At 41.1% G+C, this 26,104-nt stretch overlaps 1 protein-coding gene across 1 annotated transcript; it reads right to left on the bottom strand.

Annotated features, from left to right (window-relative positions):
• Positions 1 to 1,452: 1,452 nt before the first annotated feature.
• Positions 1,453 to 18,709, bottom strand: f7i (coagulation factor VIIi; the record flags this gene model as incomplete). The annotated part of the gene is made up of 8 exons (XM_084317265.1): positions 1,453 to 2,054; positions 2,359 to 2,479; positions 4,564 to 4,679; positions 7,666 to 7,803; positions 8,887 to 8,997; positions 10,824 to 10,848; positions 11,627 to 11,790; positions 18,655 to 18,709. The coding sequence occupies 8 exons, from the start codon at positions 18,707 to 18,709 to the stop codon at positions 1,453 to 1,455; spliced, it is 1,332 nt and encodes a 443-aa protein (XP_084173391.1).
• Positions 18,710 to 26,104: the final 7,395 nt, after the last annotated feature.

A 26,104-nucleotide genomic window follows, 5' to 3' on the forward strand; every position in this document is an offset into this window, starting at 1 on the left:
GCACACTACAGAAGGTTAACCCTTTCACTACCACACCATCTGTAGTGTGGTAGTGAAAGGTTAACCTTCTGTAGTGTGGTAGTGAAAGGGTTAAAATGACACAACTCGTGTCACACTGTGCCAAATCTCCTGTAGCTCTGCTGTGTGTTCTGGACATGAAAAGCTGAACGTCAGCCAATCCAGGCTGCTTTCACAAGGGGCAGGACATTAGTGCCATTTCAGTGTTCTGAGGTCCAAAAACCCTGAACTAATATTTACCCCTGGGATCAATAACTTATCTCCTCAAACAGCAGTCAACACAACGACTGTGTTTCAGAGAGTATAGGACCACTAGTCTTTCATGTGGTGTTTAATAGGCTGTATGGAGTATATTTGTGCCCTCAGAGATGGTGTAGTGACCCCAATATCTGGAACCACATGTTCCCCTGCTGGCCTTGGATCATCTTCCTACTGTCTCAATAAAGACACTTTTTATCCTGTGTCTCCTCTACTCTGTCTCCCTCTCACCCTTTCTACTGTCTCAATATAAGACCTTCTCTCCTGTGTCTCCCTACTCTGTCTCCCTCTCAGCCTTCCCACTGTCTAAATAAAGAACATTCTCTCCTGTGTCTCCCCTACTCTGTCTCCCTCTCAGCCTTCCTATTGTCTCAATAAAGAACATTATCTCCTGTGTCTCCCCTACTCTGTCTCCCTCTCAGCCTTCCCACTGTCTAAATAAAGAACATTCTCTCCTGTGTCTCCCCTACTCTGTCTCCCTCTCAGCCTTCCTATTGTCTCAATAAAGAACATTCTCTCATGTGTCTCCCTACTCTGTCTCCCTCTCAGTCCTCCTACTGTCTCAATAAAGAACCTTCTCTCCTGTGTCTCCCTACTCTGTCTCCCTCTCAGCTTTCCTGCCTCAATATACAACCTTCTCTCCTGTGTCTCCCTACTCTGTCTCCTTCTCAGTATTTTTACTGTCTCAATATACAACCTTCTCTCCTACTCTGTCTCCATCTCAGTATTCTTACTGTCTCAATATAAAACCTTCTCTCATGTGTCTCCCTCCCAGCCCTCCTACTGCCCACTCTATTTTTAAAGACAATACAAATCTTAAATGATAGTTTTACCACAGTGAACCAGATGTACAGTTTTTTATCCTTTATTAATATTTATTTAGTAGACTGTGTTGTCGCAGTCATCAGTAGGCCTACACATTTCACACAATGTGTTTAGTACTTTTATTTTCGAATACTACAATTTTCCAAAAACACCTCTCCCAGAAATGTAAGCTAGGCTAGCGGTCCGTATCTGCTTCCATTCATTTGGTACAAGGCACAAGAAGTAACAAGATGGAAAAGTCAGTTTTCATTTCACAGGCACGTAGAGGTAGAATCTTTAATGCCATCAAAACAGTGACCTCTAAAGCCCCGCTTGGTATTACACTTTGTTTAAATTTGTTTGTTTTGGTCTCTATGTGAGTTGGAACTCTATCTGAGCTATCAACCTAGAATTCACATCAATCCAATCCAGGAAGTGGACCATGTCAGTGTACACCCCGTAGTACCCGGTTTTCGGACAGCCCTTCCCCCAGCCGACCACGCCCATCAGGAAGTGGGTGGACCCGTATTGAGTGACCAATGGGCTTCCGTCATCCCCCGTGCAAGCTTCCTGCTGGCCCTCCATGTACCCAGCGCACAGCATCTTATCGGTGAAGTTAAAACCGCTCTTCTGGGTGCATTCGGAGTTAGCCAGAATAGGAACGGAGAGTTTGCGGAGGATGGGCGAGGAGGGAGGGGCGGGTGGGTTGTCGGATTCAAGGTGGTTGCCCCCGTTGGTGCGCTTGCCCCAGCCGCTGACGGTGTGGAAACGGATCGGCCTCAGCTCGCTCTTGAGGAACTGCTCCTGAGGCAGGCAGACGGGGATGGCGTGGCGGCCGAGGGTCACTGGCCGGTCCAGGAACAACATGGCGATGTCGCTGTCGCCCGTAGCCGGGTCATAATGCTCGTGGGTGATTACTCCAGAGACGTTGAACCTCTGCTCTGTTCCCTCCTCCTCTTCCAGGTTGTATTCCCCTGGTAACAGGAATGAACCAGTCAGATGAGTGAGACACTTTTATAAAAAGGCTACTTTACTAGACAAAATGGTTCTTTGTTATTGAGAGTACAGGGTTTATTTGATTACTTTCTATGTATTTCTCATATCTGATGGTAACACTTTAGTTTGATCAATAGTATGTCAGTAACTTGTCAACAGTATGTTGGATGACTGTCAACAAGGAGTCAACACTTGTTGATCAGCCTGCAGAGCTGTAACTCATCATACTATTGCACTCATAAAAAGGCACAAACACACACACACACATGCAGAACAAATTACCTGCCACCACAGTCAGGAGTCTAGCGTCTTTCATGTGGACACAGTGTGCAGCCGTGACAATCCACTGAGGATGGACCAAGACTCCTCCACAGTGACTGCTGCCATTGTACTTAACCAGAATCTGAAGCCCAAAGGAAAATTAACGAGTGAGTGAGTGAATGAATGAGGGCCTGTGACAGATGGCCTAAGTTACAGGTTAAGAGTTGTGGTGAAGTGTGCCTCTCTTGGGGCAATAGGATCAATTTAGCGAAACATTTTCATGAGAACCTGCTTGGACATGATGTAATCACCAGATCACTCTAAACTAGTCATTTACACTGGGGAGCATTTGTTACATAAGTTTTTTACTTGGACAATACTTAAAGGTGCTATAGATATAAATGTCATGTAGACTAATGATACAAATTTCTTTTTAAATAGGGCATCCACAGTGCTTTTAGAAAGATGCAGAATAAAAGTATTGCTTTTCCCCCCAATTTTATTTTGATTCCAACGAAGGCGATTCTTGTACCGGATCTCCTCTCTGGTAAACAAGAATACCCTGAAGACTCTAGCAGGAGCACTCATTCAAGGGTACTACGACTATGCTTGCACCTCATGGTACCAAAGCACCTCAAAGGCACTAAAAAACAAATTACAAACATCTCAAAACAAGCTAGTCAGACTACTACTTGACCTGACTCCTAGAACCCACCTCACCCCTGCCCACTTTGACAACCTAGGATGGCTTAGAGTAGACGACAGAGTACAGCAACTTGCAATGGGCCTGGTCTACAAGATACACTACGCGACCAAGGTACCCATGTACATGTCAAAATACTTCCCAAAGGTCAGTGAATACCACGATCACAACACCAGAGGGAGCTCCACAAATCATGTAAAACCCAGATTCGGCTCAAACAAGGGACTAAACACGTTTCGCAATTATGCCACATCAATGTGGAACGCCCTACCTAAAGCTGTAAAGGAATGTGAATCACTACCCACTTTCAAAAACACTCTCAAAAAACACCTACGTGAGACTGCAATTCGAAACTGGCCCCTACAAATGTCCTAACCTAGTTGTACAGTAAATGACCAAGTAAGGCTTTGTCAATATTCCAATGTACAGTGTAAAATGTGTGTGTGTCCCCTACCCAACCCCCCCCCCCCCCCCCAACCTCCAATGTACAGCCCTCACCCAACCCACCCAACCCCACCCCACCCAACCAACCTCCTCCAATGTACAGTTTCTATGCCAAATGTATATACACTCCTTTTCTGGACACTTTTGTATCACAAACAGTACGGTATTTGCAAATCTGATATGTCATAAATGTATAGATGTAGCAGTACTGTCTATCTGTATGTCATGTATGTCATATATGTTATGATGAATTGAAAATGGGGGACCCTGATGTAAACAAGACGAAAGTCTTTCTCTGGTCTGCATCCCCTTAACAATTGTATGTATTGAGCTGTACTGTACTGTACCCATTCTGCAATCTGTTAATAAACTTTTCAATCAATCAATCAATCAATTCATGAATTTATAAAAAACAAAATAAAATTGGCGGGTCCAAAATGAATGTTGTTAATTACATGTTGCGTTACTTACTTACCTTACTTCTGGTTTGAGACATGCTGACATGCTGGTGCTCTAGTGGGACATCTAGTGGCTCAATGTTATCTATAGCACCTTTAAAGTGGCAATAACCATTTTCTGACATTATTTTTCATATTTTCAAAATGTCCTCCTGGTGTCCTACTCAAACAACCCTGCGCTACCAGCAGCCACTCTGTTGTCATTCCATCATTTATGTTCTTTGTATTTTATATTAGTTTATAAACCTATGCATTTAAGAAGCATTTTTTCAGTGAATCAATGTTGTGCTGTCTGAATAGTATTGTGTTTGTAGGTGTATTTACCTACCTTGTTTGAAAAGCAGGAAAAGAGAAAGTTATGTATTGTAGTTGAAATCTTATATATTTCTTTAAATTATTTTTTGTTAAAAGATTGTGCCAGTAAGACATTTTCATGTTCATAATGTGACAAGCGACTCATGACCCCCTAGTGGTCAGAAAACAGTTATTGCCGCTTTAAAGGAACCCAATGAAGTTTCCTACCACTAGGTTGATTAAATTGTGCTACCATGAAGCTGTGATCATTCCTCGGCTCAGACTATAATCATACCAGATTAATCTCATACACCGTTGCATCCCTACCTGCCATGGACAGTTTCCTTTGTGACAGTGGTTCGCTCCAACCAGCCTGGTGTTGCCTTGGACTGTTTGATTTGGATCGGGGTCTTCTGTGGGGATCTGACCACATGGATACTGGACTAAATGGTCAGATGACACATAAGTATGTTAATTCACTGCTCAGAGATACTGCCCTTTGATCAAAACAAGATATTCTCCATCTGTAATTTTGCTGCCCTTCATGCTAGTAAGCACAGGAATCAAACCTGGGTAGTTTCACCCAGGGAGATCTGTGAAATTAAGTGTTTTGGCATGCATTGGTACATATATGGCTGCATAGTAGATGAGAGAATTGCCAGGGACATTCTGGGTTAAAGTACAAACACCTCTCCCAGAGTTTTAAGCTAGGCTAGCGGTCCGTATCCGCTTCCATTAATTTGTGCTAAGCTAGGCTAGCTTGCAGCTGGATAGCATTCTACCGAACGGACAGAGAGGAAATTGGTATCTATTCTTCTTGTCTGACTCTGGACAAGACAGTAAGCACATTTCCCAAAATGTGTTCCTTTAACCTCGCTGGAGACCTCAAGCCCCACTATGACCTCAACTGTGAGATGAAGACTTCATCCAGAACGTTCCTGGCGACTCTAATAATAATAATAATGATAATAATAATAATAATAATAATAATAATAATAATAATAATAATAATAATAATAATAATAATAATAATAATAATAATAATAATAATAATAATAATAATAATAATAATACATTTTATTTATAAAGTGCTTTTCAAGAACCCAAAGACGCTGACAATGAGCAAAACAAATGAACAGAGAAAACAAAGAACCACAGGGAATAAGCAACAGTATGAATACGCAGGACATAAAACCACGGGTAACAAGTAACAAATACAGAGTCCAGTAGGGAAACAGTCAGGGAAGTAAGGAAACCGAGGGGAGGGGGGGGGGGGGGACAGGAGATGGAGAGAAAGTGGGGAAGGGGAGGTGGTAGGTTGGAGGAGGGTGGTTATGGGTAGGGAAGGTTGTATGCTTGGGAGAACAGGTAGGTTTTGAGTCGGGATTTGAAGGTGGAGAGTGAGGGAGAGTCTTGGACAGTCTGAGGGAGGGTGTTCCAAAGTTGGGGTGCAGCTCGTGAAAATGCCCGGTCACCAAAACTTTTAAGTTTGGATGACTGGACAGTGAGGGAAGCAGTGGAAGAGGACCGGAGGGAACGGGTGGGGCGGTAGGGGAGAAGGAGGACAGTCAGGTAGGGGGGGGCAGGCTATGGAGGGCTTTGAAAGTGAGGAGTAGTGTTTTGAAGTTTATGCGTTCCTTGATCGGGAGCCAGTGGAGAGAGTGGAGGACAGGAGTGATGTGGTCACGGGACCGGGTGTTGGTGAGGAGGCGGGCAGCTGAATTTTGGACCATCTGAAGTTTATGGAGGTTTATGGGAGGTGATGCCAGTGAGGAGGGAGTTGCAGTAGTTGAGGCGGGAGGAGATGAAGGTGTGTATGAGGGTTTCAGCGGCAGGGGGGGAGAGGCAGTGTCTGATTTTGGCGATGTTGCGGAGGTGAAAGTAGGACGTTTTGACGATGGAGCGGACATGGGGGTCGAATGAGAGGGTGGGGTCCAGGATGACGCAGAGGTTGCGAACTACGGGGGAGGGGGTGATGGTTGAGTCGTTAATGGTGAGTGTGATGGGTAAGGATCTGCTGAGGGTGGTGTTGGTGCCGATGATGAAAAGTTCTGTCTTGTCGCTATTTAGTTTTGAGGAGGTTGTGGGTCAGCCAGGTTTGGAGTTCTGATATGCAGGACTCGATGTGGCTGAGGGGTGGGTTGTGGGGGGATTGTGTGCTGATGTAGATTTGGGTGTCGTCGGCGTAGCAGTGGAAGTGGAGGTTGTATTTGCGGATGAAGAGCAGGGGGCCGAGGACTGAGCCTTGGGGGACCCCCTGTGTGACCGAGGAGGTGGAAGAAGTGTGGCCATAGAGGGAGAGGGAGATGAACTGATGTCTGTCTGTGAGGTAGGAGGTGAACCAGTCAAGTGCTGAGCTTTCAACACCCAGTTGGTGCAGCCTTTGGAGGAGGATGGAGTGACACACTGTGTCAAAGGCTGCACTAAGATCAAGTAGGATCAGGATGTTGAGGGCACCAGCATCAGCGGAGATGAGGAGGTCATTGATGACTTTGACCAGTGTGGTTTCGGTGCTGTGAGATGGACTCTCTCCATAGGTACACAGGCACAAGGTAACACGATGAACAAGTCATCATTTCACAGGCACTTAAAGGTAGTATCTGTAATGCCGTCAAAATAGTGACCTCTAGGCGAAAAAGCCCCGCTTGGTATTGCACTTTGTTTAAATGTTTTTGTTTTGGTCTCATATGTGGGTTGGAGTTTAGTGTATTTCTCCAGACCTCTCTTGGCAGAGCCTGTGGTGTGGTCAACAGTAGCAACCCCTCCCCTATAGCCATTCAAATCCAACCCACACATCACATCAAAACAAAACAAAAAAGTAAACAAAGTGCAGTACCAAGCAGGGCTCTTTTGCCTAGATGCCACTGTTTGACAGCATTACAGATTCTACCTTTAAAGGGAGAGAGTGCAAGGGCGGCTACGTGGTGCAGTGGGCAAGGCGCTCACCACGAATACTGGAGACTGGGCTCGAACAGGTACGCCTCCCTGTTCGAGCCCAGTGCTCCACATTGCTTTCAGTTTAGCTGGTCGTCCGCACTAATACACATTGGCAGTATTAGGGGGAGGGAAACTGATGGGTGGGGATCGGGCGTTGTGGACAGCGACTCCTACAGGTCGGTTGGTGCGCCTGCACAGTAGAATCAGGAATCGACGGGGGCGGGGCCCCTCCAAAGCCCAGACCCCTGACGCTGAAAGATCGAGCCACGCAGGTGGAAAGATGCGACTGCTGTTACCTCGAGTATCGGAGGGGACTCGTGCTATGTATGACTTAGTCCACATTGCAGCCGGCTTGTGGGAGGTATGAAACAACGTTCAAAGACAGGGGAGGGTTGAATTGGATGATACGAAAATTGGGATGGGAGAAAAATATAAAAATGGGAGAAAAAGTGGATAAAAAAAAAGGGGAGAGAGTGCAACAGCAAACCTTACCTTGAGCGACACACTCTCTGCCGTCTTCTCCCAGAATGTAACCGGAAGCACAGGAGCATCTACGACGAGGTCCGGAGCCGTCGCAGAAGTGCTGGCAGCCCCCGTTGAGATACAGACACTTGAGAGTATCTTCAAACACTGTGGAAGGTGACCACGGGTTCAAGTGAAAGCTGCTACTTGTAAGATTTCCGGTCGTTTGGAATCACGATACTGTGATATATGATTGTACTTCCTCTTGTGACATGTTATTGATACACTGGCGCCAAGTATTGATATAAAAAATATATATTTATATATACAGTATACAGTATATATATACTTTTTTGCTTGACAATCCCATTTTACTGGAATAAAGATTATTGGAATGAAGTGAACAGACTGAAAACTTAATCGTATTCGATAAAACATGATGTATAGTATACATATATATCTTTTATTGCAGATGGTAACAACGTTTTCCGGGACATAATTAATAGTTAATAATAATCAAGTTGTGGTCAGTGTGTGTTAATGAGGCACTAGGCAGTTTGTTCTACGTTGTTTCATGTACAATTGGCCAGTTTGTGATGAACACTAAAGAATCGTATACGCTTTCAAGTAAATTCTGTGAATAAATACATAATTCCTGCTTTTTGCCTTTTTATGGGTACTTCAGCCTCCTAGTGAAAACGGTGGTTGCTAGAGGGTGGGGACACTTTTGTAGCAGCTTAATATTTCTCAAACATTTCCAAGTTGACTTGTGGTAACTTTTATTTTTATTTTATTCAATTGTTTTTGGGCTTTCTGTATTTTTCACCCATCCCAATTTAGTCGTTATGCCAATTCCCTTCCTGGTCGTTGCGCACATTGCCCCACTGTCGGCCTGGGGAGAGTGTAGAACTACCACATGCCTCCTCTGATACATGTGGAGTCGCCAGCCGCTTCTTTTCACCTGACGAGGAGTTTCACTGGGGGAACGTAACATGCAGAGGTTCACGCTATTTCCCCCATATCCCCTCCCTGCTGAACCAGTAGGAGTCGCAGTTTACAACGACCAGGACACATACCCCACTGGCTTCCCACCCGCTGACGACTGACGAAGCCGGAGGTATCGCTGACAGCTGGATTTGAACCAGAGTCTCTGCGGTGGTAGGCGAGTGCTTAGTCCACTTCGCTACCCAGCCGCGCCGACTTCTGGTAACTTGCTGCTAAATTATTCAGATGATCTCCAAGGCTGTTTACCTGTTTGACAGAATTTACCCTCAAAGCCCTCAGGACACTGGCAGACGTAGTCGGCCATGTAGATACAAGTCCCATTGTTTTGGCAGGGATTGGCCAGGCATGGGTCGCGACCTGTTAAATAAAAGTGATATCAAAGATAATACAGTAGTAGTAGTTTTATTCAGTCATCACACACAATACAATAAGCACAATCATTCAACAATCTTTGATTTGGCAGTGACTGAAAAGGTACAGGCTGAAGCATAATGCGTATACATGCCTGTCCTATATTCTTAACAAAATTAAGACTCCAAAACAGTATTCTAAAAAAAAATTACAAAAAGATGTATTTACATTTATAATCTTCAAAAATAGCTATACATTTTTTATTTATTTTTTTTAACCAAAAGCGAATGACTCATTCTTAAATGTATATCATGTACACATCTCCAAAGATAATCCTTAGTATAACTGCTGCTGAACCAGGCCAAGACAGTCCAATTAATATCTGTGAACATGAGCTACTCTCTCCCAAAACTCTCTCCCAAAATCAGAGAAGAATCAAACTTGTGATGTCATCAAGTATAAAGTCTGGAGCTGCTCCATTGAGACTGATTTTGTGGACCCACAGAGCTTTTATTTTCTCTTTTTTTTTATATCCAAATGAGCTTTATTCTATAGTAGTGTTCTTAGTTTTGAAACAGAAAATTTACCTATGAACTCAGAACATTCCCCTGGGTGCTCGGAGTGTCATTTATAAAGATCTTTCCCAATTCATTGTCTATGGAGCAGCTTCAGACTTTATACTTGATGACATCACACATTTGTGTTTTAGCACTCTAGTCTTTGGGATTTGGGAGACAGTTGCTCATTTTCACTAATATTATTGTACTGTCTTAGACCAGAGGAATAACATGGCAGTATGAATTCTGAAATTGTTCGTAGTTCCCCTTTAAGCAGTGTCGGCGCCATGGGGGGGCATTCGCGGGCCATGCCCCCCCAGATGGCGCACTGTGCCCCTCCAAACGTCATGGGCAATTGTTATAAAAAAATTAAATAATAAAAAAAAAAAAAAATTATTATAGTAAAAGTCTGATGTTTTCCTTTATAAATAGGCTATTTAGCCTAATATTAAACGAAATTAAACAAAAAAAGTCTTAAATGGGTAGGGTAGTCAGAGCGTGACTGCGTGACTTGAGTGAGCATGAAAAGTACAATAGAGTCAGTGGGTAAAATATAACACTTGGAGACGGACATAAAATGTATATACGAAAATGGTTGCATGCCATGCATGGTGCAGGGGGGGCACCTACGGCTTCTTCACGGCCTCCTCCCTGGTGACGGTCCTCCAATATCTAACGTTGAAGAGCTTTCGGTAAGGCGCCATGAAGACGAAGTCTGCCAAGAAGCGCCCGGTACTGCCGCTGCAGCTGCATCTGTTACAGCAGAAGCTAACGTGGTCTATAATCATAATATGTCATAATAATAATAATGGATAATATAATGGATCGCCTATAACTGAGGCAGAGTTTGAAGTTGCAAAAGACCGTCCTGAGGAGATTCAGTGCCACGACTCGCCGCCTCCAACTCTTCTAATGGGTAAGTAATACGACTCATACTGTTTAATTTAAGCCGCCTTGCCCCTTGTTATTATTAATAATACTTTCACTTGTTAATGAATTTAAGCCCAGCCTCGGCCTATTTCATACTGTTTAATTTGTGTGTGTGAGACGCGAGTGTGTTTGTGACGTGAGAGAGAGAAAGAGAGAGAGAGGGACTGTCTTATCTCTTATGCGCACTCATGTTTTGAAATGTGTGTTGGTTTGCGGGAAATTCGTTTTCTGAAGCCTATATTTTATTTATGTATGCCCCCCCGCTGTTACAATATGCCCCCCCCCCCCTATATATGCTATGTATATATACACCTGTATATCCAAAAATGAATTGAGTTTACTCACCATTGTATGTCAACCAAAATTGCTTCTGTAAAAACAAAACAAGAGTTATTGATATAGAAATGTAAATGTGTATGAAATGGTACCAAATTAAATAGTATTCTAAAAGATACATTTAAATTGTGTCATTTAGCTGATGCTTTTATCCAAAGCGACTTACAAGTTATGTACAACAAGTCAGCAGGAAGGGTACAACTCTGGCAGTAAGATTGTTTGTCAGTGTCAAACTTGAGTGCTACAGTCTTGAGTGCATATTAGTATAGACATACAGTATTAGGATAGTAGGTAGTAATATAGGCATAGAAGCATAGACATATTAGCATAGTAGGTACTAGGTAGTGATATAGTATAGGCAAGGTAGATTACCTAGTAGCAAAGTGCATTATAGAAGACAGTATGAAGGTTAGTAGTAGTATATGATGTGGAGACAATCAAGTTTCAAGTTTCAAGTTTGTTTATTAGTTGTCACAATAAAATACATGCTGAATGGTGAAATGCTTGGTTCTTTATGAGCCGCTGAGAGTGTGCTTCATACAGAAAAAAAAGTAAGTAAAAAGTAAGTAAAAGAGGAATATACAATACAATATACAATCTAAGTACAGTGAGTAAAAATGACTAAACAGTGAAGTACAAATGCAGACAATGAGGTACAAAACTAGAATGTAGTGCAAATCTCTTTAATAGATTAAAGTGTCTAAAGTGAGTGTTAATAAGTTGAGTGTAAGTGAGTGTGTGCATGTGGATGTGTGTGCAATGAGTGTAGATGATGGGTTGTTACATAGAGTCATTGATCAATAAAACGTTACCGTTTTCTCGTCATCCTCAAAGACCTCCCGAGCCTCTTCATAGTCACATATCTCCTCGACGCATTCCCTCTCCAGGTTGCCTGCTTTCAGCTCCTCCAGGAAGCCGGTGTTGGCACGCCGGGACCTGTGCAACACCACGTGCGCTTCCTCCTTCTCAAGGAAGACTTTTTCAAAAATGACAAAAGACAATAGGCTTTTCCTCTCATTGGAAAACAACTTGTAACATTATTTTCAAGTAAATAAAGCTTTGACCCTTTCATGAGATCTGAATCTAACCCTTGTATATCATTTTGTAATTGTTTTTAGTCTGCTTTTCCTGTTTCTTGTTTTTGTCTTATTTTCAATAGATTTTATCTTTGTTTTACCTTTGTGTTATTCTATCTCTTTTAGTAGGATACTCAACGTCACTGTAAATTAGGGAAAACCTCCGTGTCCCTCGAGTTTAAATAAAGGTTGAATGACTTGAATGAATCACAATGTAACAATGGCCACAAACACCTATGGAGTTTTTGGATTTTCCGACAATAGAATTCTGAGAAAACATTAAAAACAATATCATAAAAGGGTAAAAAATACATAGAGAATAACTTACCAGCAGCAGCAGTTGCAAAGGCCCAGAGAAAGAAAAATGCTTTGAACAGCATTGTGACAAGACAAGACAGTATGTCTTGGGTTCAACCTTGAGGTAAAGAGTGTTTCACCCCAATGCAGGTTTGAACAGAGACAGCCCTGCTCGATACACTCCCACTCTAACCAAGGGTCAAAAGGTCAAATTGTTTTCACTATCTGCATGGTGATGACCACTGGAATTCGAACCTTCTCTGTAAACACTGTTGTGGAATATTCTAAATGAGTCGAGACAGTGAGCTGTAGGAACTCAGATGAGTCGAGTTGTAAAAAATTAACACAGGTTTATTTTCCGTGATCACAGAAAAAGTCCTCAGGGGGGGGGGGGGTCGCCAGATGATTAAAAAAAAATTTATGCAGTCAGGCCACTGAACTTAGAAGCAGGCCAGGCCAGTGTTTCTAGTTGCACCAGCGCAATAGTTAGATAACCTAGGTGGGGAACAACCAGGAGATCACTGCAACTCACACAAGTTGGAGAACTATCTCTCTCTCTCTCTTGCTCTCACACACACACAAGGGAGCCGCATGTGATTGGTGGAGGCGGGACCCTTACAAAAAACTGCTAATCATTGACTCATGCTAGCCTGTAATAATCCCCCCCAGAAAAATCTACTTTGCATTTTATATATTGCTAATATATGCCATCACACACACTGGCATTTAAATGGTTAGAATTATAAAATGAATATGTGGTGTTATGATCAGGGCTGAAGTTGAATAAGATTGTATTTTTTGTCAATTACAAAAAAACTGAAAATCCATACAAATCTGTGTTGTTGCTAATCATACATATGCTAGCCTGTTTTTTAACAATAATTTGTGATGCCATCACAAACACTGGCATTTAAAGGGTACAAATAAAATTATTCCTGCACCAGAATGCAGGAAATGAAGTCTTTGTAATAAAAAAATTCCTGGTGGGGGACCCCCAGACCCCCTGCTTAAAAAGTGGCCTGACTGGGGCTATATTTTGCACTATATTTCCTGGCCTGAATGATTTCCCCAGTCCGGCCCTGGTTAAAAGCCTCCAATGCTTATTAGTGTGTGTGTGTTTGAACATTTGCATGTTTCAACCATACATTTCCATTTATTAAAAAAAAAAAAAAAAGAAAAAAATATATATATATATATATATATATATATATATATATATATATATATATATATATATATATATATTATTATTATTATTATTATTATTATTATTATAATTTTTTTTACCTCCTATAATAGTGGGGGTCGCGGCTCTCTGACACCGGAGGGGTGGGTGGGGGACACTGTACAACTGAACAAGCAAAACTGTACATTGGAATATTGACAAGACCATACTTGGTAATTTACTGTACATTGGGGGGGGGTTGTGTTAGGACATTTACAGGGGCCAGTTTCGAATTGCAGTCTCCCGTAGGTGTGAGGTGGGTTCTAGGAGTAAGGTCAAGCAGTAGTCTGACCAGTTTGTTTTGAGATGTTTGTAATTTTGTTTTTAGCGCCTTTGAGGTGCTTTGGTACCATGAGGTGCAAGCATAGTCGTAGTACCCTTGAATGAGTGCTCCTGCCAGAGTCTTCAGGGTATTCTTGTTTACCAGTGAGGAGATCCGGTACAAGAATCGTGTTCGTTGGTTGACTTTTTTTATTACATTGGATGCCATTTTGTCACAGGAAAGATTTGCCTCTAGGATGGAACCCAGGTAGGTAATATCTTCTTTCCTTGTGACAATATTGTCACCCACTGTAACTGAGAAGCCTTCGGTCTTGCTGAGTTTGTTATTTGAACCGAAGAGAATGGACTCTGTTTTGCCCATGTGTAATGTTAGTTTGTTATCAGCGAGCCATATGCAGATTTTACCTAGTTCTGAGCTGAGGGTTTTTTCAACCTGTAACTTGTTCTTGTCAGAGACCAGCAGGGCTGAGTCGTCCGCAAACAGGAACAAGTTGCAGTCACAAGCTGACGAGGGGGATGATAAGGAAGCTGGATGCCATCATGGAGAACCCCTACCACCCCCTCTACGACGAGCTAGTCAAGATGAGAAGCTCGTTCAGCCACAGACTCATCCCCCCCCGACACTCAACTAACCGCCTCGGACAGTCCTTCATACCAGCGGCCATCAGGCTCCACAACAGTGGGCAGCGACTAGCAGCCTCCAGGCCCCACAACAGGGGGCAGCGACAGCGACTGCTACCAGACATTGACCTGGGACTTATAGGAACCCAAGGGGGACAAAGTAGACTACCCTGGTACTTTGATTAATGTATACTCAGTAGATAGTAAATTATAACACTACCTCTTGCATACTGCACCTCATGTGACACTGTGAATAATGTGAATATTCCTCAGCTAGTCAGATAGTAAATTATATTGACCATATTGATCAAATTGTTTACACTGCCTGTGTTGTCTTTTACTACCTGTATACTGTGTTGTTTTACTACCTGTACCCCCCCCCCTCCCCCCCATGCTGCTATGATGCCTGAATTTCCCCAAGGGGATCAATAAAGGAATATCTCTTATCTTATGTCATTTGCATAAATTAGGAACCGTAGCGAACCTAATGTGTGTGTGTGTGTGTGTGTGTGTGTGTGTGTGTGTGTGTGTGTGTGTGTGTGTGTGTGTGTGTGTGTGTATGTATGTATATCAGTGGAGGTTATTCCATGACAACACGTGAAACACAAATTCACTCATAATTCATAATTATTATTAATTTACATATATATATATATATTTTTTTTTAATTATTATTTAAAAAATGCCAGTGAATTTATTTTTTTCTTCAAAAATGACCAAAAGTGACAGCTCTGAGCTCTCTGATCAGGCCTGCAGTCAGTAATGGCTAGCTGTCAATCACTCAAGTGCAACTTTCCCTGCACTGGTTGATATTTTTATTCTATTATCCAATCAAAATAGGCTATTTGAGTCATCTAAGCCCTGCCCGTGCAACTTGGCACACGCTACTCACGAACGCGGGTTGAATGATTGACAGCCCTCGACGGTCTGAGCTTCAATCAGAGAGGAGCTGCGAGACATGGCATAGACCCAGGGGCGGAGCTATAGGCGCGGCAGCAGAGGCAGCTGCCTTAGGGCCCGCCCACCGTCTGGCGGGAGGGGGGCCCGGGCCCAGGCCCGGGACTGAATGGAGTTGCCGTTCGCGTGTGGGACTGGATCGAACGGTAACTGGTAACGGCAACTGGGACTGGTGCGTTTGTTTTGATTCTAGGCTCCTCCCGTTTTGCCAGTACTGTGGTACGAGTACGACTGATAGCGTGTGGTTTAGGAACAGGGCGTTTTGAACAAATCCAGCGCTCCCTTTCCTTGGCTGTGACGTAGCCACGTAAGTCTCACAAGCAGCGCGGAGGTGGGAAGCGATATTTTTCTCTGATGTCGCGTTCACGTTACGTGGGAAGAATCGGAAGAACCAGCTTCCGACTGGGAAAAACCATTCACGTCAGCCTCCTAGTTGTAATTCCTACTAGGACATATGGGATTTCATTTTTTATAGACCCCGATATCTCCCACTTCGCGTCACGAATTGCGGAAGTATGGATGTGGGCGTTTTGATCGAGTCAATGCGTGAAGGCTTCCTAGTTGTAGCAACGAGATGTCCTCTGGTTCTTCCGCTTCTTCCCACGTAACGTGAACGCGACATCAGAGAAAAATATCGCAAGCTATGTCCAACATAATAAGTCACCTGAAACATCACCACCGCTACCATGGTGTATTAAAATCCGACGACGCCGAGCAGCTAAAGGGGACATTTACCGAGGACCAGCACAAAGTGTGGATATATTATGATTTAACAAGTCTTATCTGTCCAGGACGATGACAACATTATTGCAGGTAAGCTAACTACTAACGTTATCACGGTAGCTTGGATGCTAACTAACGTAATGTGAATGAATGAAAACTTTATTTAACAGATTGCAGAATGGGTACAATACAGTACGGCTCAATACACACAATTGTTAAGGGGATGCAGACCAGAGAAAGACGTTTGTCTTGTTTACATCAGGGTCCCCCATTTTCAATTCATAGTGATCATAGAAAACATATACGTTACCACCTAGCCACAATCTATGGTATTTCTAGGTTACCACATGGGTGGCGCACGTGAACACTTTGTGAATTATGTGAGGGTGTATCATGATGATGGTAATTTGGCACTTAACGAACATTACCTATCTCTTTGCCGTTTTGCATAGTGCACTGCATAGTACCAGAGATGACAAAAGTTATGTGGTAACATAGGTCGCATCACTGCCAGTAGTCTGCCTATTACCCAATTCTGACTCTGGTATTAGTCAACTAACGTACTGTTAGCCAGTTAGTACTGTTAGCCAGTTAGTACTGTTAGCCAGCTACTGTAATAACGAAACTGAAATATCTAATGATGATAGTCAATCATAAAGACAGAAAACACTCTCATCACAGACAAGCTGGATCTGGCCAAATACCTAAACATGTCATGGTGAATGAATGAAAACTTTATTTAACAGATTGCAGAATGGGTACAATACAGTACGGCTCAATACACACAATTGTTAAGGGGATGCAGACCAGAGAAAGACGTTTGTCTTGTTTACATCAGGGTCCCCCATTTTCAATTCATAGTGATCATAGAAAACATATACGTTACCACCTAGCCACAATCTATGGTATTTCTAGGTTACCACATGGGTGGCGCACGTGAACACTTTGTGAATTATGTGAGGGTGTATCATGATGATGGTAATTTGGCACTTAACGAACATTACCTATCTCTTTGCCGTTTTGCATAGTGCACTGCATAGTACCAGAGATGACAAAAGTTATGTGGTAACATAGGTCGCATCACTGCCAGTAGTCTGCCTATTACCCAATTCTGACTCTGGTATTAGTCAACTAACGTACTGTTAGCCAGTTAGTACTGTTAGCCAGTTAGTACTGTTAGCCAGCTACTGTAATAACGAAACTGAAATATCTAATGATGATAGTCAATCATAAAGACAGAAAACACTCTCATCACAGACAAGCTGGATCTGGCCAAATACCTAAACATGTCATGGTGAATGAATGAAAACTTTATTTAACAGATTGCAGAATGGGTACAATACAGTACAGCTCAATACATACAATTGTTAAGGGGATGCAGACCAGAGAAACACTTTCGTCTTGTTTACATCAGGGTCCCCCATTTTCAATTCATTATAACATAATGACATACAGATAGACAGTAGTGCTACATCTATACATGACATACCAGATTTGCAAATACAGTACTGTTTGTGATACGAAAAGAGTCCAGAAAAGAGAGTATATACATTTGACGTATTATTATTGTATTGTGATATGTTTTGTTTCGTGTTGAAAAAAGAAAAAAAAAAGAAAAAATAATAATAATACAATAAATATCGGGGGGGGGGGGGGGGGGGCGAGCTGTCAATCTCGCCTCGGGGCCCGTGGGGCATTCCAACCGCCACTGCATAGACCACTGCACTTCCGTGTTACATGGAGCTCGTGAGGAGGAGGGGGGCGGGGGGACGAGAGCAGAGCGAGTAACAAGACGCTTTAGGGAAGTGAGGAAGGAAGGAATGTTTATGATTTCCAAGATGTGATGAGGAGATATCAATAGAGAAGGAAAGAAGGAAGCTGCAATATTCAATGGAAGATGAGATCGGTCACTGCTTTGGCTGTTGTGTGGTGAGTGCATTTAAAATATATATATATATATTTTACAGTGATTATGAATACACCAACACGGTTCGCACGGGCACCAGGTAGCCCCCAAGGACCACATGAGTCGCCGCAAGCCTTGCTTGAGTTTCTAATCAAATATTAATATCGCCGTGGGGAGGGGGGGGGGGGCATAATCCCACGGGACAATGGGATTGACCGATATGTTTACCAATATTCCAATGTACAGTTTTGCTGTACCATTGACTCAGAATGGTCTGTTTTATTGAAATCGTCACAGCAGTATAGTTTGTTTATACTTCAGAAGTATGATATTTAAACATGGTCCCCAAAATGAATGGAAGCGAATGAGGAGCCTGACACCTGGGAGGAATGGGGGTGTTGCAGCGTTGGGGATGTTTAAAAAATATAATTTAATATATAATATAATATAATAATTTTGTGCTTCACCAAGAAATTTGGTCAGCAGCCGCCACTGATGTATATGTTGTCATGTACTGTGTCTCTTTTCTTCCATCATTACTGGAATTTGTTAAAAATATAATTATACCGTTTGTTCAGTGTTCAATACAGATGTTATTACATTTGGAGATTATAATATATTAAAATAAACATTTGTTTTGAAAATATGTGCTACTTTGGGAACGGGAAATGGCCTGCACATATATAGCGCTTTCCTACCTGCACAAAGAGCTTTATAATTGCCTCTCCTTCACCAATTCACACATGCACTCACAGAGCAATGGCAGCCAGATGCCATGCAAGGTGCTAGCCTGCTCATTGGGAGTCATTTGGGGTTCAGTTTGGGGGTTTGGGGGTCTTGCCCAAGGACACTTCGGCATGTGAACAGAAGGAGATGGGATTCAAACCACTGACCAAACCATTGACCATATGATCATTAGTTGACCTGCTCTACCTCTGAGCCAGTATTTTGTGGTACATTGAGGTATACTTTGGGGAACTTTGAGGTTCTTTGGGGTATTTTGTGACACTTTTTGGTATTTTAGGGTATACTTTGGGGTACTTTGGGGGTATTTTGGGGTACTTTGTGGTATTTTGTGGTACTTTGGGGTATTGATTGATTGATTGAAAACTTTATTAACATATTGCAGAATGGGCACAATACAGTACGGCTCAATACAAACAACTGCTAAGAGGATGCAGAAAAAGTATTTCGTCTTGTTCACATAAGGGTTCAATTCATCAAGACATTTATGACATACAAATAGTACTGTGAAAAAGAGATCATAAATATACATACGAAGGGGAAGAAACTGTACATTGGAGGCGGTTGGGTTTGTGGGGGGATTTGGACATTTACCGGGGCCAGTTTCTAATTGCAGCCACCCATAAGTGCTCTTTGAGAGCGGTTTTGAAGGAGGGTAGGGATTCACATTCCTTTACAGCTGTGGGTATGGCGTTCCACAATATTGTGGCATAATTGCGAAACGTGTTTAGTCCCTTGTTTGAGTCGAATCTGGGTTAAACATGATTTGTGGAACTCCCTCTGGTGTTGTGGTCGTGGACTTCACTGACCTTTGGGGAAGTATTTCGACATCTACATGGGTATCTTAGTGGTGTAGTGTATATTGAAGACCAGGCCCATTGCAAGTTGCTGTACTCGTCTACTCTAAGCCATCCTAGGTTGTCAAAATGGGTAGGGGTGAGGTGGGTTTTAGGAGTAAGGCCAATAGTCTGACAAGTTTGTTTTGTGATGTTTGTAGCCTTGTTTTTAGGGCCTTTGAGGTGCTTTGGTACCATGAGGTGCAAGCGTCGTAGAACCCTTGAATGAGTGCTCCTGTCAGAGTCTTCAATGTATTCTTGTTTACCAGAGAGGAGATCCTGTACAAGAATCTTGCTCGTTGGTTGACTTTTTTGATTACATTGGTTGCCAAATGTAATGTATCTCTAATGTAGGACTGTTTAGCATGCCTTTGATACTATTGGCTTCACATCCCTTTGTGAAAAAAGAAAAGATGACCCCTCGAATATGCAAAGGCTTTAGCACTTGTTTGTAACCAAACTAAACCCTGCAAGAAATACTTTTTAAGATAAAGTAAACAAATGCAAGATGCTTCTTTCTGTTGCAAATGAGGTGAGGGGGTAGGGCCACCACAGCCAATCAGATCATGTCTGCTTCTAGTTTTAAAGAGTGTTTCAGGGAGCCAACATTTTATCTTGGGATCTTTTTATTCAATAGTAAAAGTATATTTTTTCTACCCCAAATACCACATAGTCCAGCTTGAGTACAATTCTTATCAACGCTGTCGATAGAGACGGTTTCAACTAGGCAACATAAACATTCTATATGGACCAAAGTTTAACTTGTTGCAGAGCTGAATGTAAGTAAACCTGGCTCCAAGCTGTCCCCCTAGAAACACAACTCCACTGAAACGGTCTCTAGGTAAGGCTTTTGGTGGAAACGCCCAAATGTGGAAAGATTGAAAAGCAATTACACAACAAATTCAGAGACCGATTGTTTTTCCACTGTGTTACTTCACTACACTACACACATTTAATATTAGCCTATTGATTTATTTGATTGGTAAGTGCTTCATAGGTGACTAAACGTATGCAGTACTGTGTGATTATTTGATTTTGGGCATTTTCATGTCCCTGGGATATATTTGATATATATATATATATATATATATATATATATTTCTTTATGCTATCATTGATTAGTATAATTAATTACTTACCTAGACTTAATTATTCAATTTAAAACATAAATTTTGTATCTTATTTTTTGTTGTTTAATGTTGGAATTTGACCATTTTCACCTTGTCCCAATCCAGAGTTTTAACGTTTGGTCTTGTATTTCTCTAGAAAAAACTATTAAAAAACAATACTTTTAGGTATATATTACTATAACTACATTTGAATCAATGATTCTCTGCCAAATATTTAACTTAAGTACAATATGTGAAAAAAATAAATATCAAAATAGGTTTGTCCCTTAATATCTGTGTCATTACCATCACGTTGAACTATTTGCAATACAATGAAGTGTTGGCTACGCCCCTTGCTTTGGTACCCATTACAACCTGTAGTGACAGTGGAGCACATGGCTGTCAGAGTGGAAGACTGACATTTTGATCACCAGGAATGTAAGATATTTTCACATTTACTTACTCATACTACAGAATATGTTTATTGTGTGTCATTACCAAACACACTATAATTTGATAATGCTTTTGAATCTTAGTCAAACTTCTTCATATTTGTAGGTACATTGAGTACATTGCTAGCTAGCTAAGAATTGAATATAAGCAAGTTTGATGTTATGCTAGCTGTTAGCTTAAAAGTAAGAAAATGTCATTACCATCACGGTCATTACCGCCACACAATGAAGTGTGGTGGTAATGACAACGTGTGGTGGTAATGACAAAGATATCTGTTTATAGCTTTTTTTTTTTGGATAACATTACTTGTATGTATATGTATATGTAAATATATGTTGTGTCTCATTTATAACTGATATTTATTGTTATTTATTTATTTATTTATTTATTTATTGGTTTTTGTATTTGTTTATGCTAGTGTCTTCACCATGGCACCTAAATCAACAGGCCAAAGGTCAAAAGCATACAGAGACAGACTTAAAGATGATCCAGAACAATATCAAAGATACTTTCAAAAAGAAAAAGAGCGGTATAAAAAGAGAAAAGAGACGGGTAAGCTGCAATGCATATCTCAGCTGCCCAAATGCACACATTAAAAGGCATCAATGGCGAATCAATCAAAGAAACAAAAGAACAAACGATAAGCAAATATGAAATATGGATGACTACCTAACAGTGAATAGGCCAACCAGTGTCACCAACACAACAACCTGAGCAACACAATGCTGTCCCTGTCCCTATTGCCAGATGTGAAAGTCCCAATCAGCCTACACCACAAGAAACCCCACAACAAAGAGGACGAAAAAAGGTGAACAGAAACAGAAGTAAAGTCTACAGAGATCTGTGTGAAGCCAACCTGATGTTGGAGAGAGCAAAACGAAATATGGAGAAATATAAAAAACGATATGAAAGACTGTCAAATAAGCTCAAACCACAAGAATCGCCACAATCAAAATCAAAACAACAAATGAAGTCAAAGAAATGTGATCTCAGGAAGACACTATATTGTTCCACAATACTCTAGTGTCAGAGCTGCGAGACACCAACACTAAAGAGAAGCAAGTAATTTCAAAGATTCTAAAAAAAGATTCTGAAAAAGTACAAGTTGGTGTATCTGGCTCAAAAGCAACTTGGATTCTCTGCAAAGATGATGCGGAAATACAGAAGAGGAACTGGACTTCAGAAGAAACATGCAAATGCATTGCCTCTCTCTACCAGGACAAAAGTCAAAGAGTTTCTTGAACGTGATGATAACTCACGGGCAACAACAGGGAAGAGAGACACATTGACGCAGAAGAAAGTGAAAATGCAAAAGCGCTTTCTGAATGAAACGTACAGTCTTTGGCGGAAATTCAAGAATGAACATCCACAGCTCAAGATTTCCTATAGTAAGTTATGGAAAACCTGCCCATTTTGGATAGTGAGGCCAACCGTCCGTGATAGGGACACATGCTTGTGTAAAACACATGCAAACACTCAACTGATGGCTGACAAACTGCTCCATCACAAAGTGCTAAAGACTAGCAACATTAAGGGCTGGAGAATGGATTGTACAGTGCTAGTTGCACCCTACTTACAATTCATTATAAATAGAATATGGGGGACCTGGTGTAAACAACCCCTTAACAATTGTGTGTATTGAGCCTTACTGTATTGTACCCATTCTGCAATCTGTTAATAACATTTTCAATCAGTTAAGACTGAGGAGATGGTGTTTGACCCCAGAGGTGTTGGGGACCACAGGCCTGTGGTCATCCACACACAGTCCATCTCGCCGGTCACATAACACACTAACCTGGAACACCCATGTAGATAGCCTGTGTAGCAGACTACAACAACGACTGCACTTTCTACGTCGCCTTAGAGTTCATGGTGTAGATAAAAAAAAAAATGTTACTTTTCTACCAATCTGTATTAGAGAGTCTCATCAGATACGGTATTACAGCTTGGTTTGGTAACCTGTCTGTACAATTAAAGTCCAAACTGGTCCGTCTGATGCAGACTGCATGGAAGATCATAGGGGTGAAAGGTCACCCATCCCTGCAGTCTATTTTTTAACAGGCTACTCTAAGGCAAGCCAATAGAATAGTCTCGGACCCCTCCCATGTCTTACATGCCGAGTATGAGCTACTGCCCTATGGGAGAAGGTTTAGAGTTCCACGCTCTAGACTAAATAGGTTTAAAAACTCCTTTATTCCGATCTCAGTGAAACTTTTAAATAGTGCCAGATAAAGGGCAACTATCGAATAACTGATATTTGGTTGTTATATTATCGATATTCGATAACCGATATTTGGGGTTTTTGGGTATACTATTATATTATACTAGTATATTTGTGTATACTATTCTAATGTGGTGTTGCCAGACATCCTGCTGTGCAGGTACTTTACTAGACATGTTGTGTAGGCTATTATTGTTAGGCCAATTTATTGTGTTCTTATTTTGTTATATAGGATGGCCTAAAGATGTGTTTCCTGTTTATGTTCATTAAGATGCATTAAGTTATGTATTTGTCAACTTGTCAATGCAATTAAACTTTCAAATTTAGTTCTGCCTTCTTGTCTATTCTCAGTCCTTGCCCCACAATGTTGGAATGAACTACCCACCCCAGTTAGGACAGCCGAAACCCATCCAATCTTTCGCTGTCGACTAAAGACGCACTTCTTCAATCATTATCGGAAATCTAAATCTTGTCTTCTTTTTAAGATTTTCCCATTAAAAGTTTTAAAACACATGGTGACAACCAACCCCATAGTGTGTGACAACCATCCCCATGATGGGGTTGGTTGTCACAATGTGTCAGAGTGTCTTTTATAGGTGATTAACTCTTTGTTACAATACTTTGGAAAATGAGAGGGATACACATTTCAAGCCAACATCTTAAGCTTCAATTTAATGTAGGAATGACTATTGAAAGATGTTTTGATTATGAGCAATTCACACTAGAGTAAAAAGTGTGACAACGTCCCCCGTTCTCCCCTAATATGGTATAGAATGGAAATTGTGCTGGTCCCAGAGCCCCAACTGATTACTAAAAGACATATGATGCTCAATGCCTCTGTCTGGAAACAAGTATGCTCCCTCATGGAGAAGAAGATGTAGGCATGTTAAAAGAACAAACCTCTTACTGTTAAAGTATGTTGTTTGAAACCATAAAGGTTGTCAGTGTTTTTTTTAGATGGTTTCTTAGATGTTCCTATCCTGATGTAACAGTTGTTGATAATACCTATGATTCTGATGTTGTGTTACTGTATCCATGAATGAAATTCAATAAATCTATCTAGATGTCATTCCCATCACATTTCGTCATTACCACAACAGTACGTCATTACCAACACATGACATATTTCTTAACAAATTTGTAACAAATAGTTTAAATCTGACATTTTCCTACATGTTTTCCTATATTACAAGCCCTCCCTTAACATTTTATGTATGAAAAACAAGAGTCATGGACCTGTTGTTGTAGTAATTGTATCTTTCTTGACAGGATCTAGCAATATATTTAAAAGGCTGCATATCTAAAGATCTAAAGCATGTTTAAATTCAAGTAAAATATTTCAAACCACTAATACATCAGAAGTAAGGTATAATGTTACATAAATGCCTTAAAAGCACAAATGTTTTACTTTTTTTTTTACATTTTAAAGAGTTATTTGGTAACGTGATGGTAACGACAATGTTCTCTGACATTCTAGGAAAAGTGTTAAATACATTAAATTCCATAAAGTGATGTTTACAACAATGTTCATATTATGATTCCTGACTAAATTACTATAAAGCTTAATTGATCATTTAAGGTTTTATGCAATTTTATTTTTGATAAATAGATTTTCCCAAAAGTGCCCAAAATCAAATAAACGCCCACTATTCCTAAGATAAAAAAATATTTAGTTTTTATTTCTTCAGGCAAATACATTAGCTTCAGACATGTGCAAGTATGCACTCACATGTGTGTCTACACACACACACACACACACACACACACACACACACACACACACACACACACACACACACACACACACACACACACACACACACACACACACACACACACACGAGGTGAATAACAGCTATTATCATTGCAGAGGTTATAGGTCAAGGCTCTATAGACAAAAATATAAATAAAATATCGGTGAGCATCATAGGGATTATAAGTAAATAGGATACTATTAATCTGAACAGAATAATTAAACTAGACACAGTTTTCCTGAATGAAACAATGCTTTAATGAATGCAAAACTTACTAATATACTGTAATATGTCTATTCTGGGATTTAATCAATATGGCATAGACACAAGAAGGAACATGAATAGAATATGAGTGAGAGTTGATCTAGGATCAGTTTTCAGGTTGCATGACCATAATATATACCTCACTATGACTCATGAGCCAATCTGGTCTTGGATCAGCACTCCTACTTTGAGACGCTTGATTACATACCAGGCCCAGATCCATGAATGTAATAATAAATTAGATTTAGCTATATAGCGATTTTCTAGAACTCAAAGGTGCTTTGCACTAAAATGCGGTGGTAGTGAGACAAACAACAGACACAAACAAACAGAAGACACAGGACACAAACACAAAGTAACTCAAACACAAAGATGGATGGATGCATGATAGGGGAGGGGTCTTGAGTTTTATTAATGGTGCCCCTCAACATGTAGTAAACCTGTCAGTGGACAATATCAGTGTTTTTGACACGTGGGTCCCAAGACATTCTTGCCAAGATACAATAATGATGTCTCACATTATTTTTCATTATCTTTTCACCATTATGGAAATATTTGGTAGCACATTTTTCACTGATCCACATAGGCTTCCAATATATCTGAAAACAAACACCATATAAAGCCATGAAAGTCACTACATGTGACTAAAATGCCATGCTAACATCTAAGGGGCATTTATTTCCCTTAAAAGTCGCTCTATTGTGCTTTAATATGGTGTCTAAAGAGGAAGAAGAAGAAATCGTCCTCGGATACCGTATTATAGTCGGTAAAACCGTTTCAGAAAATAAGCGACGCGTTAAGAGGTTAGCAGGGGGGCTTTAG

Source organism: Notolepis coatsorum (genome assembly GCF_963971535.1).
Source record: "Notolepis coatsorum genome assembly, chromosome: 1".
NCBI lineage: Eukaryota > Metazoa > Chordata > Actinopteri > Aulopiformes > Paralepididae > Notolepis > Notolepis coatsorum.